We start from the raw sequence: 19,906 nt of genomic DNA on the forward strand, positions 1-19,906 counted from the left end.
CAGAGTCTAAACAGGGTATTCACCTAAGATGTGTGGCAAGGTCAGGGGGAAAATTTTTTGTTTCTTTTTCTGGCCCTGCCATGTGGTTTACAGGATCTTAGGTCCCTGACCAGGGAATGAATCCAGGGCCATGACAGTGAAAAGTGCGGAGTCCTAACCACTGGGTCACCTGGGAACTCCTGGAAAACTCTTTTTGTATTCAAATTACTTCTAGTGAGAATGTACTGAATACTATATCTCTATATAAAAAAACTTACTTAGAAGAACCCTTTATTCTAAAACCATGTGACATGTGAATACCTTCTAAATGTCAGAAACTGTGGTAGACACTGAAAATATAAATATAAATACAACAGGTTCCAGCTCCCAGTCTAGCAGAGGAGAGTGAATAAACAAATGGTTATACTATAGTGTAGTAAGTATAACGTAAGAAGATATAAGACACTGGGAGCACTCAGCTTTGAGGTGGTTAGGGCTGTATGGCTGATGAGAGTAAGGTACTTTCTGCATTCCAACTAGAGACTACTGTGTATCCTTCCATGCTCTTTCAGACTCAAGAGTCTTATAATTGAGGAAATTACATTAGATGATAATTAGAGAGGAAGAAAGATTCTGATTTCCAAAAACCAGAAATATCTCTGGTCAAGGGAATCTATATGACTACCATGATTTGTTGAAAATAATTCTTAAAAATTACATTCCTGGCTTCTGGCTATTACTGATTAGTTTATATCAGAACAACTCTCCTGCCAAGAGCAACTAAAAAAAAAAAGGATGGAGACATTGGAGTTTAAATCTATTGGAGTCATCAGAGAGCTACCCAGCACTTAAGCGGCTAGGATTCCAGAAAGAAGGTAAATGTGAGTTTCAGCACCACTTGTCCTCACAAGGCATCTGCCCAGCTCAGTGCAGGATGGAACACTGAGGCGTCAAGCACGCAGTGGCGGTTGAGGAACTGAGGAGAACTTCTGGCATTTTCACGGGGCTGGACAGACAGAAATTAAGAGTTCAGAGTCTGCCAAAGAGAAAAGGCCCAGTAAACACTCCAGGCTTTTAACTGGGACTCTTGAAGGGTTACACTGTGAAAATAACGGTGAAGCAGGAAGAGACAAGGCTTTTAAAAAGACCTGAAACTCAGCATTAAATCAGCTCAGTCTCTAAGTGGGTTAAAATGATCTGGTCCTTTCCTAATTGCCTGCCAAAAGCAAACGCAAATACTTTCTGGGGGAAGAAAACATCTTCCAGAGCCTCTAGGAGTTTTTATATGCAATGTCCAGAATTTAATAAAAAAGAATTACCAGGCATTTCCGAAGACAGAAATAAAAGAAAAATAAGTGATGCTTATATTGAGTTAGAAGACAATGACTTTAAAAGAACTGGATGATTATATTCAAGAAAAAAGGTGACAAGATGGAGAATTTTAACAGAGACTGAGCATCTAACAATAATTATTATTTGGAATTTCTAAACTAAATAGTAGAATAACCTAAATGAAGAACTCAGTTCATGGAGTTAAGTGGAAATTGAGCACAGATGACCAGAGGTTTAGTGAATGTGAAGTGTGTTCAGACTGAAGACACAAAAGGATGGAAAATATATAAAGAAGCTTAAGAGATGTAAGAGGCATACAGAAAAGCTCATATACAGAATGAAATATTACTCAGCCATAAAAAGAAACAAGATAATGTCTCTTGCAGCAACATAGATGGACATAGAGATTGTCATACGGAGTGAAGTAAGTCAGAGAAAGACAAATATCATATGATATTACTTATATGTGGAATCTAAAAAAAAAAAAAAATGGTACCAATGAACTTACATGCAAAACAGAAACAGACCCACAGATGTAGAAAACAAACTTATGGTTACCAAAGGGGAAAGTGACAGGGAGGGAAGGAGAAATTGGGAGATTGGGACTGACACATACACACTATTATATATAAAATAGGTAACTGATAAGGACCTACTGTATAGCACAGGGAACTCTACTCAGTACTCTATAGTGACCTAGGGAAAAGAATCTGAAAAAGAGCAGATATATGTATACGTATAACTGATTCACTTTGCTGTCCACCTAAAACTAACACAACATTGTAAATCAACTACACTCCAATAAAAATTAACTGAAAAAAAGAAAGGAGAGAATAGCAACAAAGATAATGTTGGGAATTGTGAATAAACATTGCAAAAAAACAGAAACTGTATTGTCTTAAAAGATTTTAAATATTAATAGAATTAAACTATATGATGAAAATAAGAAAGCACTGGAGAAGAAACTAGAGTTAAAACGCTCTAAAATATTTTGCTGTTCTAGGAAGTAATAACACTACTAACGCATGTTAGACTCCAATTGAGGTCACAATGTCCAGTGCCAAGCACATAGTAAATGCCATATCGTAGGACCTCAGCAAAAATGGTGAATGGATACATAAGAAACATTGAACATCGCAAAATTATTATCAAAGAGCAACAACTAAACTAATGGGTCAAGACATCATATAATAGATCACACCCAAAACTAAGACACATAGATTAAAAGTGAGAATGAATCGTATACTTACCCCTGAAGATTTTTGTACAGTAGGAATGATCTCTGTCTTCGTTCATATTGGCTCTGTTGTTTAGCTTTCTTTCTATCTGTTGGCTTCAAAGTTGTCTGACTTAAATGTCAGTCTTCTGGAGGATGGGCAATGTCTGTCCTTGGTGTCAGAGAAAGCTCTTAGATCAGTGAGACACAACACAGTCAGGCACTTAATGAAACCCCCAATCAGGATGTAAAACAAACAAAATGAGCTTCTGGCTTAATGTCCCATTTCTCTGCAGGAATCTGGAAGTAATACAAAGGTAGCTGAAACCTGAAAGACAGAAAAAAAAAAAAAAAAAAAGGATCGGGTCAGAAAGAGACATTTTCATTTAAAGAAGTAAAGTTAAGGTGTAGGAAAAAAATATACTCGCCAGATTTTGAAACACCAGGGCAGTTCCCTAAAAAACAAGATACTGTAAGTTAATAACTGGCTTTCACAGAGCTAACAGGAATGAAATTTCATAATGTTAACACAAAATAATGAAGACTCACCAGATAAGATGCCTTCAATTCTTCTGTTGTCTTTTTCTCCCCCTTTCATTTCTTTTTCGTCCTGCTCATTTCTTTAATTTAAAGCAAAGGATGAGATTTTTAAAGGACCTCTAAGGGCAGTCTAACAGTTTGAGTGTAGAGCACTTTTGCAAACATTTTATTTCACAGATGTTTGATCACTACACTGGCTACCAGCCTGAGAGCTGTTACAATACGGCAGATGTGGTCCTGATGCCGCCTTCACTGATGAAAACAAGTGCCAAGGCTTCACATTTTCCAAATGAACAAACTAGTTTCTTTCATAGTGGGGAAAAAAAAAAAATACAGCACTGTTGTGATAATGAAGGTGAACGACACGGATGGCACAGGACCAAAGGATGGTGAGGATAGAGGCGCCGGGGCCAATTACTGTGAATAGTATCTAGAAAGCTGATACTGTCGTCTGGTTTTATGAGCTGGGAGTTAACAAGTAAATACATATGTTTTAAAAGAAATCACAGATATTTAGCAGGAGAAAAGTACAATTTCCTATTGGATATCCTTTAGCATCTATCTTTCAGGTAAGTGATATAGAAAACCACTTCAGTGCATACTTTTATTCCAAACTTTGAGTCTCCATTATCAGGGTGGTGCTGACAGTAAAATCATCATGTGAGCTAGGCTGGTAAAGTGACGATTACCCAAATTTCAACCTGATGAACCAAACTGGTTTAAAATGTTCTAGTACAGGGAACCCTGACTCATAATTATCAGTAATTAACCACGTAGAGCAGGGCCTCCAGCCACCGCGTTCTAATGCCTGATAATCTGCAGTGGAGCTGATGTAAGAGCAAGAGAAATAAAGTGCACAACAAACGCCATGCACTTGAATCATCCTAAAACCATCTCCCGCCTGGGCCATGGAAAAACTGTCTTCCATGAAACCAGTCCTTGGTGCCCAAAACGCTGGGGACCACTGATGTAGAAAACCGAATATAAGTAATTGAGTCACATTACTTCTAGTTCATTTTTGGATGTCTGCACAGGTCAGCATAAAAATGGCTTTAACCTGGGGGTTACATGCTAAGATATAAACACAGAGGACATAGCCTATAGAAAAGAAACATGATACCTGTTCTGAATGTAATTAAGCTTGTAACAAGTGAAACAATTCTTTTACTGATGCTTTAATTAAAGCATTTACTGATGCTTTAATTAAAATTTCTAAAGCAACCAGATTACTACAAAAATAGTACCTGTATATATGTAAGAGACCCAAATCTACAGGTAGTGAGAGAGAGAGAAAAGGGCAAATGTCTGCATATTTATGACATTATTAACATGCTCTTACAATGCACATCTCACAGTTTATACGATAAAAATAGTTTGTATTTTCTTATCTATCTTAGGCTTCTCAAATAATCTTTCAGTTGCAGTTATTATTGGCTTAAGGTGGAGCGACAGTTTTCAATGGGTTGTCTCTAGCTCAATGAAATGAGTTTGCCTAACTTTGAAAACACTGAGTAATCAGAACTCCGTGCATCTTGCCACATACAAAGATTTGTGCTGCTTTGCAAGAATTCAGGTGGTCTGGGACCTGTTAGTTTATTACTAAGGTATCTTTCAGGCAACAGGAGAGGGCTGTCTGAGCAAAGTAGAAGATAGGAGAATGACTATTACAGTGTCATAAAAAATAAAATATTCTTGAAGCAGCCATCTGAAGAGCACGCACTAAGAAATAAGAAACTGGAATAGTGGTACAGCATTGTTTAGAAGAATACGTTGCATTAGTATTTGACTAAACATATTTTGGACATTCCAGCAAAACTACATAGCACCTCTGAGATGCTTTGCAGAGAAGTATCCCATATCTGATTACATAGTTGAATATTTGTTAAGCATGATTATGTACAGAATTTCTGTGATTAGATAATTGTACACATTTTGCCTTAAGTTTCCTCTTCTGATTATCCCTGGAGGGCAGGGACTAACTACCCACGAACCTCTTGTATGCGTGATACTTATTTTCATGAATGTGTTCCATGAATATTTTCTGAAACCGTCTCATCTTGGTGGTGGTTTGCTTTAGTGTTCACCTCACCCTTGCTGTTTCATCTTGCCACTGTGCCTGTCACTTTGCTGACCTGGCCCTTATCTTGAGGAGGTCATCAGCTACCCTGCAACAGAACCCTGATGACATTCCTCTGGGGCCATGGAGGTCCTCTGTTCTCACCATACACTCTTTGCTACAGGCTGCAGTGACCTGAGCCAGGCAGTGGAAGTCTCCTTTGGGGAATTAGTTTATTCGTGGCTGTCACAGAACAGGCGACAATACATGTTGGCGTTAGTCACTCAGCCATCTCCGGCTTCCCTGGTGGCTCAGACGGTAAAGAATTTGCCTGCAATGCAGGAGCTGCAGGTTTGATCCCTGAGTTGGGAAGATCTCCTAGAGAAGGAAATGGCAACCCACTCCAGTATACTTGCCTGGAGAAGTCCATGGACAGAGGAACCTGGTGGGCTATGGTCCATGGGACTGCAAAGAGTCGAACACGACTGAGCGACTAACACTCCCTTTAAATACATGTTGCTGCTGCTGCTAAGTCACATCAGTCGTGTCCGACTTTGTGTGACCCCATAGACGGAAGCCCACCAGGCTCCCCCATCCCTGGGATTCTCCAGGCAAGAACACTGGAGTGGGTTGCCATTTCCTTCTCCAATACATGAAAGTGAAAAGTGAAAGTGAAGTCGCTCAGTCGTGTCCAACTCTTAGCGACCCCATGGACTGCAGCCTTCCAGGCTCCTCTGTCCATGGGATTTTCAGGCAAGAGTACTGGAGTGGGGTGCCACTGGGTGACTATAAATGACGGAATGCATTACTGAACGTGGCAAGCTCACTCTCTCTCACACACACACACAATCTTACAAATAAAAGACCAAAAGCATGCACTATTCTAACCACATGACTCCTTGACAAAAGGATCAGGTCTCCATATCAAAAGTAGAATATAAGTAACTTCCTCCCAAAAGGAAGGTACCAATCAATTAAAGAAATTAGACACAGTTTTTTGAATATTTTTCTTAGAGAATCAGGGAGATTACCATAGATGGAAGAGAATCCAAATCTTGGGCTCTGTGTATTTCCTTCCTTTGGTTTTATGGCTAGTTTGGAAGTAGCTGAGTGGTCAGGGATAGGAGATGGGTTGAATCATAACCAATTAACCTGCTGGAGCAGAGTCTAATTGTCTTTAGATAAGCAGTAGTTTTCATATTTCACAAACCAATTGGGTAAACCAAACCCTCCACCTAAAAGATCTACTATTATACTGGAATGTTTTCATATTCATCTCTACACACTTACGTTTATCTGGGTATATCTGATTCAGTGGAAGGTTTCAAGTTGGTGAAGGAGTACCTTCAAACCCAACAATACCCAGACTTTTAAGGTGACCATTACATAAAAACTTGGAGGTCATTTATAATATCTATGTTTTCTAAAGCACTATTCCCAATAGTTTTCTTTCTCCTCTTGACCACCAGCCATGTATAGCTCATACTTTTATCCCCAGATGGATTATATACATTTTTCCAAGTTGATTTTTACTTGGCAACTTCCTGCCCATTTCCAATCTCTCTAGGACACTTAAAGTTAATTTTTGTTCCTTCCTGATGGGACCACTCAGTTCATTCATCTGTGAATTTCATCAGCGTCCTCTCTTACAAATTATCAAGACTGATGGTAAACAGAGCAGATTTAATGTCAATCCCGTCCCATTAAACTAGCCAAGCAACTGACAAACCCCATTTAATGACATATCCAGACCTGCACTACTGTTTTCTGAATTGAAGAGAGAAGAGTAGAAAGCTATTGATTTATTTGATTAAAATCTGTTTAACTCTTGCAATGCACAAGGATTTCTCAACTGAGTTGTTCATGCAGGGGGCTGGCTCCCCCAAAGCTACATTAAATATGTTTCTTTCCAGCTGTTCGTAGTGAGTCGTTACATGAAACTTTTAAACCTGAAAAGCATTCAAATGGACTGAACGCAGTGAGCAGACTGCTGCTGGCTAAGTTGCTTCAGTCGTGTCAGACTCTGTGCGACCCCATAGACGGCAGCCCACCAGGCTCCTCCGTCCCTGGGATTCTCCAGGCAAGAACACTGGAGTGGGTTGCCATTTCCTTCTCCAATGCATGAAAGTGAAAAGTGAAAGTGAAGTTGCCCAGTCCGTGTCCCACCCTCAGCGACCCCATGGACTGCAGCCTACCAGGCTCCTCCATCCATGAGATTTTCCAGGCAACAGTACTGGAGTGGGTTGTCCTCTACAAATGCTACCAAAGCCCTAGAAGCAAATAAAACTCTAGAATGCTAGCGTGTGCACTCCCCTTTCGTTGTTCGGTTGCCACGTTGTGTTCAACTCTTTGTGAACCCATGGACTGCAACATGCCAGGCTTCCCAGTCCTTCACTATCTCCCAGAGTTTGCTCAAACGCATATCTATTGAGTCCATTCCCCTTTGACCTGTTCTCAAGTTTTCACGTCAATATGCCAGTTTAAGAAAGGCAAAGTTTTCTCTTACTGAAATAGAAAGAGGATAAAAGGACCTTAAGGTTAGCAATGACTTGCTTTTTAAAAGGCCACTCCAAGAAGTACATTTGAGTTTAAATCTATAAAGGCGGGGGGGGGGGGGGGGTGGTGGGGAAAGCTAGGGCGGCAAGATACAGGGCAGGTAGATTCCAAGGGGAAAGGCCTTCATCAATTCTTCACCCATCAGTAATCTGTAGAGTAAGACACCTGCCCTGGGTCAAGGTGAGTTTGATGGGGCACCACCGGGGTTGAAGGGGACAACTCCCAGGTGTGTGAGGGGTGGACGGGCATAAGCGTATTCCCGCAGTGTCTCCTCATTCAGTGATTACATCCAGTTACCTGGACACCATCCTTGACATCTTCCCCTCGGCGGCCTCATATCTTTTAAAAAAAAATTGCACCTTCTAAATCTCTCCAAACCACCTACCTTTCTCTGCATCTGCTGTAGCTATCTTAGTGCACCGTTTCTCATCTGGACCGCTGCCACAGCCATCCAACTGATCCCCTGTATCCTTTCTTGTGCCATCCAACGGAGTCTCCAAACTCTATCCTCCAGAGTGCTCTCATCATGCTAGCTTTCGCTGACTCGACTGTGGCTCCATATGGTCTTAATTCACTCATCTACCTCTGACTCTTTCCCTTACTACGTTCCTGCCACATTAGCCTTCTTTGATTCTGTAAGAATTCCAGCATTCTTTTTATAGCTTAAAGTATCTATTACCAATGACTTTAAGATTTTTTTTATTGATGTGGATCATTTTTAAAGTCTTTATTGAATTTGTTGCAATATTGCTTCTGTCTTATGTTTTGGTTTTTTGGCCACGAGGCATGTGGGATCCTAGCTACCCAACCAGGGATCAAACCCACGCCCCTCACTCCCTGCATTGGAAGATGAAGTCTTAACCATTGGTTCACCAGGGCAGTCCCTTTTTATTTACTTATTTATTTTTAGAAATATTTATTTATTTGACTGTGCTGGGTCTCAGTTGGGGCACACAGGATCTTTTAGTATGGCATGTGGAATCTAGTTCCCTGACCAGGGATTGAACCAGGGCCCCCTGCATTGGGAGTGCAGTCTTAACCACTGGACCACCAGGAAAGTCCCAGGATTTCAGTATTCTGCTTTAAAGGTTTTGCATAAATAGTACCTTGCCTTTCCCTGGAAAGCTTTAAACCCATCCCTATTCTCTTTGACCTAATTTTACAAATTCTTCACATAAGGTGCCACTTGCTTAGTGAAGTCTTTCCTTTCTAATGCATTCTTTATATTGTCTTTAAAGCACCCAGTTTGAATTATTTATTCATTTTTATGATTTATTTATGCCATTTTGAAAAAAGATGTGTCTCCCCATCAAATTATAAGCTCAGTGAAGGCAAGGACAATGCCCGTTTTGTGCACAACTGTAGCCTTGGGACCTAGCTCGGCACCTGGTCCACAAAAGACTTTCAAAAAAATGTCTGTTGAGTGAATGATGAATGATTGAATCCTCTTTATTTTTCACTCTCCTGATTTTATCACACCCCTTGCCTCATCTCTTTGAAAATATGTCAAGGCAGTAAGCAAAAAAATAATAACAATATGAGAGGATTATGAAAAGAGTGTCTAATTACTTCAAATACTTAAGAAATAAAAGCCTTTAAAAGTTAAATATATAAAAATAATCACGGTCTCCATTAGTATATCCACTTATTTTTAAGTTTGTTTTCCTTTCAAACTTTGTTTTATTAGGCAATATGGAATTGGTGGTATTCAAACATTTTTATCCTACAAAAACAGCAATTTCTGTATATATGTGTGTATACATATACACATACTTATGCATTTCCAAATAAATGTCTTATTGATAAAACAAAAATCTCCCCCCTACCACCACCAAATATCTTTAAAATGGTCAACTTTTACATGCAGGTAGAGAACTTCAAAATGTCCAACCCATCTTTAAGTTCTATTACTTTGATACAAATGACTCGTAAATATAGAGATCATTGTCCCAATCTACTCCCTGAACCCAAGACCAGCATTTTCATCTGTCTGCTTGACTTAGATGTTTAACTAGCACTTGAAACTCTAAAAACATCCAACCAATATCATCACCTTCCCTCAATATACCATTTCATTAAGTTTCTTGTTTCTATGACTATCACCATGGTGACTACCAGGCCATTCACATCTGAAACTCTCTATTCATCTGAACCTTTTCCTAGATTCCTATCAGTGCATTCCAGTCAATGGCTAATCCCCAAAATTCTAACTCTAGAATCTAACTCAGCTCTCCTTTTCTAGCCTCATTCCTTTCATGAAGCTAAGGCCTTCATTACACAAGTAGTCACACTGGTCTCCTCCCTCCAATCCCACCACCATTAACCAGCCTAAACACATCTCTGCATAGCTGGCTCCCTTTCTCAAACATCTTCAAAAGAATCACGATGCCACTAAGCCCAGCGTGTCTCAACATTTAACCCATGTCCCCCGCTTTTTGATTAAGGCAAAAATCTCATATCTCTCCTATGTTATATTACAGAAACAATGGGGACTTTTCCTATTCCTTAAATAAAACACAATGAGATTCAATGTGCTTCTTCAAACTCTGCTCACCATACTTCAAGCTCTGACTGTGACTCCCTCTTATTAACTGTTGCCTCTCTGGAGGGAGGTCTACTACGTGGTGGGCACTCAATAAATGTTGATTAAATGAACTACTAAACCCTGACAGTAAGGATCATCCATGATATAAACTCAGCCTGGTTTTCCAGTTTTATGATCTGTGATGGGCTTCCCAGGTGACTTAATGGCAAAAGAATCTGCCTGCTAACTCAGGAGACGCAGCAGACGCAGGTTTGATCCCTGGAGGAGGAAATGGCAACCCACTCCAGCCTGAAAAATTCCATGGACAGAGGAGCCTGGCTGGCTACAGTCCATGGGGTCGCAAAGGGTCGGACATGACTGAGCACGAGTACTGTACTTTATTGAGAGGTAGAACTTCAGCCCCTGATGTGGAGCATGTGCTTAGGTGCTCAGTCGTATCTGACTCTTTGACCCCATGGACTGTATCCCACCAGGCTCCTTTGTCCATGGGGATTCTCCAGGCAAGAATACTGCAGTGGGTTGTCATACCCTCCTCCAGGGGATCTTCCCAACCCAGAGATCGAACCCAGGTCTCCTGCAATGCAGGGAGATTCTTTAGAGGCTCATAAAATGAGTTAGGGGTTCACAAGTAATCACCACTTGGCTACTCCAGCCAAATTATGCCAGTGGTTCTCAAAGCATGATCCCACAAACAGAGACATCAGCACCCCTGGAATGCACTAGAAAAGCAAATTCTCAGTCCCCACCTTAGATCTACTGAGTCAGAAACTCTAGAAATAGAGCCTCATAATTTGGTTTTTACAAGTGCTCCAAGCAACTCTAGAGCATGCTAAAGCTTGATAACCACTGAACTAGACTATTTACCCTCATGTAAGTGTTATCTTTCCTCCTTCCATGACTTGATTCCTTCTGCCTGGAAACTCCAGTGCCTGGCTGCTGCTGCTGCTGCTAAGTCGCTTCAGTCGTGTCCGACTCTGTGCAACCCCATCATAGACGGCAGCCCACCAGGCTCCCCCATCCCTGGGATTCTCCAGGCAAGAACACTGGAGTGGGTTGCCATTTCCTTCTCCAATACAGGACAGCGAAAAGTGAAAGTGAAGTCGCTCAGTCGTTTCCGACTCTTAGCGATCCCATGGACTGCAGCTCACCAGGCTCCTCCGTCCATGGGATTTTCCAGGCAAGAGTACTGGAGTGGGGTGCCATTGCCTTCTCCGAGTGCCTGGCTAGTACTCAATAAATGTTCATTTTGCCTGAACAGCCAAAAACTCTAAAATGCCCCCTTGATACACTCACATAGCTGAACTGACATTATGCCTCTTTTTGTGTACATACTCCTTTCAGTTGGCATGAGGAAATGCAAGCTTATTCTGAGCAATAATGTCAATATTTTAGAAGTGTACATTGTCTAAAATTGTGCATATTTGGGGGAATAAATGATATATCATCTACTTCTCAGTATTCGAAGCTTATTACAAATTTTGCCATCTCGAGGATCTTGAGAGGAGATGCCTGTTTTCAATTACAATGTTAAGATGAATCAGAAACCTTTAGATTTAATGATTCCAATTTTGCAGAGTTGAAGATATGTACTTATTGATGTTAATCTGTGTCAGAATCACGTAAGTGTTCCAAGAAGCCAGATGAGCCACTTGGCTAACCTCGGAGCCCAGGCAGGAAACTGAAGGTTTGCCCTAAAAGGGTAGATTCTGAGATAGGAAGAATATTTGGGCCAGGGAGAAACTGATGCTGGCTTTCTAAGGCTGCAGAGAATTCATCTGTGTTTCCAGATAAAAGTAAAATCCCAAACATGAAATACAAGAGGTCGCTAACTTGAAAATCAATAGAAATATTGATTGGCTTAAAGGAGAAAACCATGTATAATAAAACCCCAAAGACCACACACACACATACACACACACACACACAAGCTCACATAAACAAAAATGGCAGTGAACACAAGATGACAGAAGTCTTTCAGATTCTTTTAAGGAAATGGGATATATTTCTGGTACTAGGATATGATACCTCATTATAAAGATGATTAGCAGCAAATTACCAAAAGCTATAATCAGAGTACACTGTGAGCAATTTTACACTATCTAGACAATTCACTATTTTTCAGATAAGGAACAGCCTCAGAAAGATTACATAACTTTCCCAAGAGCATAGATTTAATCAGCGGCAAAGCCTATGTTGATTTCTTCTTGGACCTGAGGTCTTCTTGCTACATCATTCTAATGTCTGGGTTGAATCGTATTTGCTGCTGGCCACAGAAGCCACCGAGAATGTGTTTTAATTAAATCCATCTGATTATTCACCGGGCGTATGAACTATCTTAACCGATTCTTTAGCATGTTCCTAACAAGTTGTGATAAAGCCTTTGACAAACTCAGGACAAAAACGTGGCTTTACTGGTACAAGCATCTTAAAATTTAGTTAAGGTCATACAGCATTTTAAAACATAGCAAGCAAATCTTGGTACACAAAACAGGCAGATGGCTTTTGCTAATACAGAAACCCTAAAATGGGTTAAGCAAATGATGAAAAAAAAATCTCTAGGAAGCTTTATTGCTTTTGCTCAGCAACTCTCAAAACACAAGATGAAACAATGTAATTTTAATTCAGTGGCTGATTGGATCCTTCTTTAAGTTCTGGCTTTGATAGCTCCCAGATGCAACTTTTAATTTCATAATTCATTTTTAAAATATGGGTCAAATCCCATTTCACTAATGAAATATCCAAACTCTAGTCCAATACTCCAGGTATTTTATGTACTAACTGTAATATGATTTCTAAATTGCAGAGTTCTAGAGCTGAGAAGGACTTTTGAGACCATGTAATCAAACACCATCATCTTGTAAAAGAAAGAACTGAGATTTCCGACAGTCGTAACTTTAGTACAACAAAATATCTGATAATCCTTCAGGATTAATATATAAAGAAGCAGCATGAAAGCTTTCTGACTATTCTGTCAGAAATTAAATGCATATGTCACTCTACATATTCTTATCTTGTTTGAAATATTATGAGCACATATAATTCTTAATTAAAAAAACCCAGAAATTAAAAGAAAGCAAGCTTGTGCTACTTAATTATTAATTATCTTAAGGTCTTAAGATTTTTTTTAAAATATTGAACAACCTGATAAGAAAATTTCAGTAATGTTACCATGAAAAAACATTATCACACACACAGGGTTTTTCCCCCCTGACATTCAAAAAGGCTGTCATCTACAATAAAGAGTAGAAAGTATCACACAGCACAGAGAAGTCTATTGAAAATAGAATATGTGAGAAGAGATAAAGTCTATCTAAAGAGAAAGACACTGATTTAAAGGTTTCAAAAAGATCAAACCTTCTAACAGTATCTCAGTGAGAAATACAGCCTTTATATTGTCAATATATCAAAAGAAACCAAAGCACGAAGCTTTAACAATTGTAAAGCTGGGGCAACAACTGGGTAACAGCCTTAAACCTAAGACTCCATACTCTGAGATTTATACATAACTTAGGTAGAAAACTGCAAGAACTTTCTCTGCTGAACACAGCATAACAAACGGAGTCACACACCCCTATTCACAACTCGCAATTACACACCGACATACCTATTGTTGTTCCGACAGTTTCGACAGTTGATGCACTCCATCGGGTCAGCCGGAGGTACTGCTGTGTACAGGCCACCACCCTTGTCAGGAAGGAAGTAGAGGGAAAAGGAAAAAAGAGAGTGCTAAAGGTGTCACAGACTAGAAATCAGATCATCTCTCAAGTTAAACAAAGCCACACCAACAACAAATGGTTACGTGGTATATGTTAACCATCTCCTTGAGCTGTGTTATGTTTATCACTATTTACCTATATTCACACAGGAGTTGTACACAATACTAAAACTGTTCTCCCCAAACTCAACCACCATGGGTTTTTGCATGTATGTTTGTACTGGAAAGAGGGAAATAAATGAAGGGAGAAGGTTAGTCATTTCCCTTCAGTGTTTCAAATCTAATGGGCCCAAAATACACTATACGTTATAAGCTCCTATTCATTTTCACTTTCCTAGCAGTCATGGAAAATTTTTATGGGATGCTAGCTGGAGAAATAGGGTGGAAATCTGTTGGAATGATGTCACAAGATAAACCCATCTTCATTTTCCTGTAATTATTCCGATTAGGTTTGTTCACTTGACTCCATGAAGTCTTAAAACATGTTATATTTTTCCAGATGGAGTAGAGTCTCAGCCAGCGATGACCTGGAGGGGAGTATTAATATTGTGCTGTTGCTTTTGGCGGAAACTGCCCAGCAATTAAGAAAAATGCCCAGATTAACACATACCTCACTGTAAAATGTTCACTTGACATATACAATGGCAAGAGTTCTTCAAAACAGGTTAAGACTTGAATCAGCCTCATGGTCAGAGTCAAAATTCTGCTTTCAGAAGCAAAACAGCACAGCTGAATTTGATAAGGGTGGAGGAGGCTGTTGCTCTGCTCCCCAAGCCCAGAGCAGGCCCTCAAGGTTAGGAAAAGTTCAGGCAATTGTTTTTCCCAGAATACTTTCCATTTCCATTCATCTCATAACAACAGCCAGAATCTAAGCAAACCAAAAGTACTGAAAATTTCTTTGCAACATTCCTGATCCAACTAGCAACACGAGCTTTTGAGAAAACAGAGAGAAAAAGAATATTCCTATGCTATATTCAGTCCAGGAGGATAAACTCCAAAGCTGTAGAAAAACCTGAAGTTAAGAACCTATAGGATAGCATATTTATTGGACTCACCAAACATATTAAAGTTAATTCAATCATTTTATGATCAAAAGCGTTTTAAAAATATATCCAGAATATCCACATATCCAGAAGAGTAAGAAAATGAATGAGCTAAGATCACAGAGGATAACATCTAGAACTGCACACTTACTGGGGCAGCTATTATTTAAATAGCAACTCATTGTTCAAAAAACACAAAGTACTGTGTTCAAATACTAAAGCAAACATCAGACTTATTTTTTTTTTTCTTATGGAAACAGCATGTGCTATTTAAACGGGTAATGCTCTCTCCTTCAATTTCTTGGACAATGTTAGTAGTTTGGATTAGGAATGGTGACAAAAAAAAGTTTAGAAAGTCTGAATATAAGCCATGTCTTTCCATACAAAATAATGAAATCATTATTCACTTTTGGTAATGATGTACTAAAGCAAATTAAATATTTTTTCTACAACATACGAAAGCTAGGTCACAGGAAAGCCATTAGATTTCTAGCTTTAAGATACAAATATATATCATAGTTTTGGTCTCCAAAGGTAAGATTTTAATAAATTTTTACTACTGTTCAAGATTTTTTAAAAAATCTCTATAAACTTCTTCATTTCTAGCACATTGTAGGTTATGACAGATTTATCTGTAATTGAAACAATGACAAAAATGTAAATGAGTGTTTAATTTGATCAACTAAACATTTTATTTATGTGATTGAAAATAAAGTGGCTGACTATCCAAACATTGTAATAAATCAAGCTTCCTGGTGCAGAGAATCTCTTAAACCAGTACAAATCTAAAATGCATTAGTCATTCTATTCCCATTTCAAAAATGAAAGTATATCAGCTGGTTGAAAGTGAAAGTGTTAGTCACTCAGTCGTGTCAGACTCTTTGTGACCCCATGAACTGTAGCCTGCCAGCCTCCTCCGTCCATGGGATTCTCCAGGCAAGAATACTGGAGTGGGCTGCCTTTCCCTTCTCCAGGGGATCTTCTCAACCCAGAGATCGAGCCCGGGTCTCTTTCACTGCACTGAGATAAAGTAGTACTAAAGCTTTATCACTCCTTGTGGGAAGAGAACACTAATCTTATAAAATATAAAAATCTTACAGCCAACCACAAAACATACATGGGCAAAAAAGATTAAGAAAACCTCATAGGAGGTCAGAAGTGACAATCTGGTGGTTCCCAGCCATGCTGTGTACGGCCCATGCAAGGCTTTCTTCTAAAAGTGGAATTAGTTGCCAACATGTAAAAAAATCTAGATTTCACCTGGATTTACAGATGTGAAAATTCAGAAGACCTGGCCACACAGGGTGTGTGGACAACAGGCGCTGAACCTGGGCCGCTTCTTTTTTTTTTTAATTTTATCTATTCATTTTTTGGCTGCGCTGGGTCTTCATTGCTACAAGGGCTTTTCCCTAGTTGCAGCGGACGAGCGGGGGCTACTCTGTAGTTGTGATGCGTGGGCTTTCACTGCGGTGATTCTCTTGTTGCACAGCGTGGGCTCTAGGCCGCGTGGGCTTCAGTATTGCAGCACGTGGGCTCAGCGGTTGCGGCTCCCAGGCTCTGGAGCACAGGCTCAACAGTTGTGGCCCAGGGGCTTAGTTGCTCTGCAGCACGTGGATCTTCCCAGATCAGGGATCGAACCTGTGTCTCCTGCATTGGCAGGGCGATTCTCTACCACTGAGCCACCAGGGAAGCCCCCCAGGGCTGCTTCTACATGGCTCTCCCATACCTTTACTACTTCCATCTCATCCCCAACTTGTTTCACTCAATTTCAGGATCTGCCTGACTCCTCTAAGCGTATAAGCTTTTAGACTTTGCTCTAAATAAATCAAATTTAAACTGTGTGGCTTGGTCCATGGCCAATAGTATTTCCGCTTCATCTCAAGAATAACTTCCAGTCTGTTTATAATTGGCCCTTCACTTTCGGTGCTAAATAACTCTAGATATAATTCAGATTGATGAATACAACTACTGCTCGATAATAGAAAGCTTCCAAAGATGTCTGGATCAAGGGGCTACCGGTGCCACAAGCTACCCCAGTGACCCTGTGAGGTTTCTCTATTGGGAAAAGCACATGTGCTGACCATGTTCTTGCACCCTGACATCGTGGGGCACAGGGGGGCTTTTATTTATAAGTAGGTCTCTTACATTCACTAGATGACGAGGATGTTCAAAATCCACACGTGTTCTGGTTAGAGAGCTCACGTGCCCGGAGTAGAGCCCTCCGTTTAAGCTCCCGCTGACTCCATTGGGGACTTTATGGTGCAGATGCGAGCAGCCATTGCTGAAGCTTCCATGAACACTACCGTTTATCCGGTTTGTGCCGGGCAGAGTGGTGTATTCCACCATCTGCCCGTTGACATCTGACCCTTGGTAGAGATAGCCTGGTGGGTCGTATTCTGTTGAGAGAGAACAAAAAAAGCAAACAAACAAACAGAAAGGGTAAGGGACTGAAAGAGACAATTCTTCTTGTTCGGGAAGTTTTATTAATTAAATCCCTAATAAACTACAACTGTACTAAAATACACTCTTAAAAAGTGTTCACTTACAGCTTCTTTGTGAGATTTGCTTTAATCAAGTTATTACTGTTATTTCCTTAACGCTGTAGAGGCAGCCAGGAACTATGAGTTAGTTATGACTCTTTTAATGGGAAGAGAAATCAACCAGAGAGAAATTGCTCAAAAGAGAATGAATAAATTGTGCAAGTTGCAACTATCGAAGTACCGGCAACACTAAGAAAACGTGTTTAAATTCCCCGATGCGTCAAAGTGCTGAAAGAAATTGTATAGAACACCAGCAAAAGGCTAACTTTAGGTAGAATATTTCAAAAAGCAATAAACACCACTTAGGTAAAAGGATGGGATTGGGGAAACATTCACTATTCATACAGGTCCTTGGTTATTACAGCCAAGTTGGAAATTGTGGGGCATGCAAGTCTAATTATTCCCTTTCCTTACATTAAAAGTATTTCCATAGCTGCCTCAAATATCTGGTTTCCAGAAGCACACCTACCAGATATATTTAGAAAACGTGAAACGTTCTTTAGAATATATATTATCTACACTGCACAGGATTTGTTGCCAGAGTTTTGATCAGTTCTTCAAAGGTCCTGCAGGAGAGTGCCAAGACTGGAGTAGCTGTGCTCCTTCTGTGGCAGCTGTGTGAGCAGCGCAGGCGTGTTCCTGTCAGTGCTTCTCTCCCCACTAAACCACACAGTGTGGGGCACACAGGTGATTCAGTGCGTCTCTTCCCCACTAAACCACACGGGAAGGCGTTGCACCTGCACTGTCCACCACAGTGTGGGGCACACAGGTGACAGCCACAACGACTATCTTCTGAATCAATGACTCGATGGACATTTCCATCAATGAACATTACCATTTCCCATCTTTCAACATATTATCAAGTCACAAAGAAAAGTAACTTTAGCCAGATTAATCTTGCTCAGACAAGCAGATCAGTACTCTTAGTGATTTAGCGCACTCTCACACAATTAAAGTCAATGACATCAGAACCATTTAGAAAAAGACCCAAAAGATGGCCAGCTCTTCCAGTCTGGCACCACCATCACCATCTCCACCACTTCTCACCTTGCCTATCCCTTGGAAGGCAACAAGGTGATAAAAATAAATCACTTTTACCCCCTGAGCTGTTCACTAAAAAGTGACCACAGGCAGGAACCAGCTAAGAGGTGCTGAGCGCTTATCACTGCTGGGGTCTTTGCTTTCGTTTCATCTCTTTACTCTGGGGCCAAAGAGGAAACTGAAATACTTCCTCCCAGCAGAGACTAAAGCCTCTGATTGATCTGACTGTCCTCTTTTATAATAGCTGGGGGAAGAGGAATGGTAAGAAGGTGAGGGGATGAAAAAAGAGGAAAGAAAAGGGAAGAGGGTTCTAGGTTACATGTTTTACTACAGCGCCATCACTGACCGCTCCAGAGCTCATGGACACGTCTGGGGGGTGGGACACCACTCTGGAGCTATTTTGGTACATGAAGCGCCGAATCAGGAGCGTGGTGTCTTCATCTGTGTCATCCCAGGACAGTAACTTAGAACAGTCTTCACTAGCTTCCTTTCCATCATGTCTTTTTCATTCCTTGTTGACAAGATCTGGAGCAGTACGGAGGGGTTCCTGCAGCAATTCCAAAGCTCCACGCTTCGAGTCCTCAGCCTCTTTGGTGGTCCAACACCACCAGAGTTTCCTAGCACTGAGTCAGCTATTTACTTAGAGACCTGCTTAGTTTGGGCTTTGCTGTTTATTTCTCCTGGGCAATTTAATTTGATGCTCCACTTATTTTGGCTGACAGCTAGCACCATCTTAAAGTCATCTCCACTGAATGAAGAGCATCTGATGTGTTCTATCCCACAACACTCATGCACAAACGTGTTAGAAATCAATATTTATTCTGACAATATTTTTCTACCCATCTTTAGAAAAAAGAGGAGGAGACACCGATGAATGGCTTACTCTGTATGGTGCTCTGCTGGCGGTTCTTCCACAGGCACATGGCGATGAAGGCCATGAGAATGAGCACCATCACACCCAGCACACAGCCCACGATCAGGTACAGCATGTCGCTGCTCCTGGTGGGGCTGGTGGCAGGGCCCACGTTCCCTCCACTTCCCGAGGAATTCGGAGGGGTGCTCAAGTCTTTGATGGGATACTCAGAAGCTCCAGGGACCCGTTTCACTAGTTGAAAAACAGAAAGGAAAACATGATGTCAGGGTGAAGACAGTCTCTACGAAATGGTTTACTCTCCGAAGGAGGTCTGGTTAGGAAGGCGAGCCAGCCTGTTTACACTTATGACTGAGATGATCTGACCACCAATGAGTCACAAAGAGGGCTCCAAAGCTTACAAGTCTAATGTGCCAAGGTTTTAGGCCACAAATTCTAGAGAAATCATCAGATCAGAGACACAGATGCACTT

The 19,906-nt window shown here is 40.6% G+C and overlaps 1 protein-coding gene across 8 annotated transcripts in view; it reads right to left on the bottom strand.

Annotated features, from left to right (window-relative positions):
* The window catches only part of CDON (cell adhesion associated, oncogene regulated), a 100,842-nt gene that overhangs the window by 6,383 nt on the left and 74,553 nt on the right, over positions 1-19,906 (bottom strand). For 5 of the 8 annotated variants that reach the window (XM_044943550.2, XM_025286383.3, XM_044943548.2 and 2 more), the window contains 3 exons: positions 19,447-19,668; positions 17,128-17,378; positions 13,829-13,908 (listed from right to left, as the gene is read on the bottom strand). In XM_044943550.2, coding sequence (XP_044799485.2) covers positions 13,829-13,908; positions 17,128-17,378; positions 19,447-19,668 — 553 coding nt within the window. Of the gene's footprint in view, positions 1-2,561; positions 2,856-2,955; positions 2,983-3,076; positions 3,148-13,828; positions 13,909-17,127; positions 17,379-19,446; positions 19,669-19,906 lie in introns of all 8 variants that reach the window. The other 3 variants (XR_006551356.2, XR_006551358.2, XR_006551357.2) reach the window with 3 other exon arrangements.

Source organism: Bubalus bubalis, chromosome 5 (genome assembly GCF_019923935.1).
Source record: "Bubalus bubalis isolate 160015118507 breed Murrah chromosome 5, NDDB_SH_1, whole genome shotgun sequence".
Taxonomy (NCBI): Eukaryota; Metazoa; Chordata; class Mammalia; order Artiodactyla; family Bovidae; genus Bubalus; species Bubalus bubalis.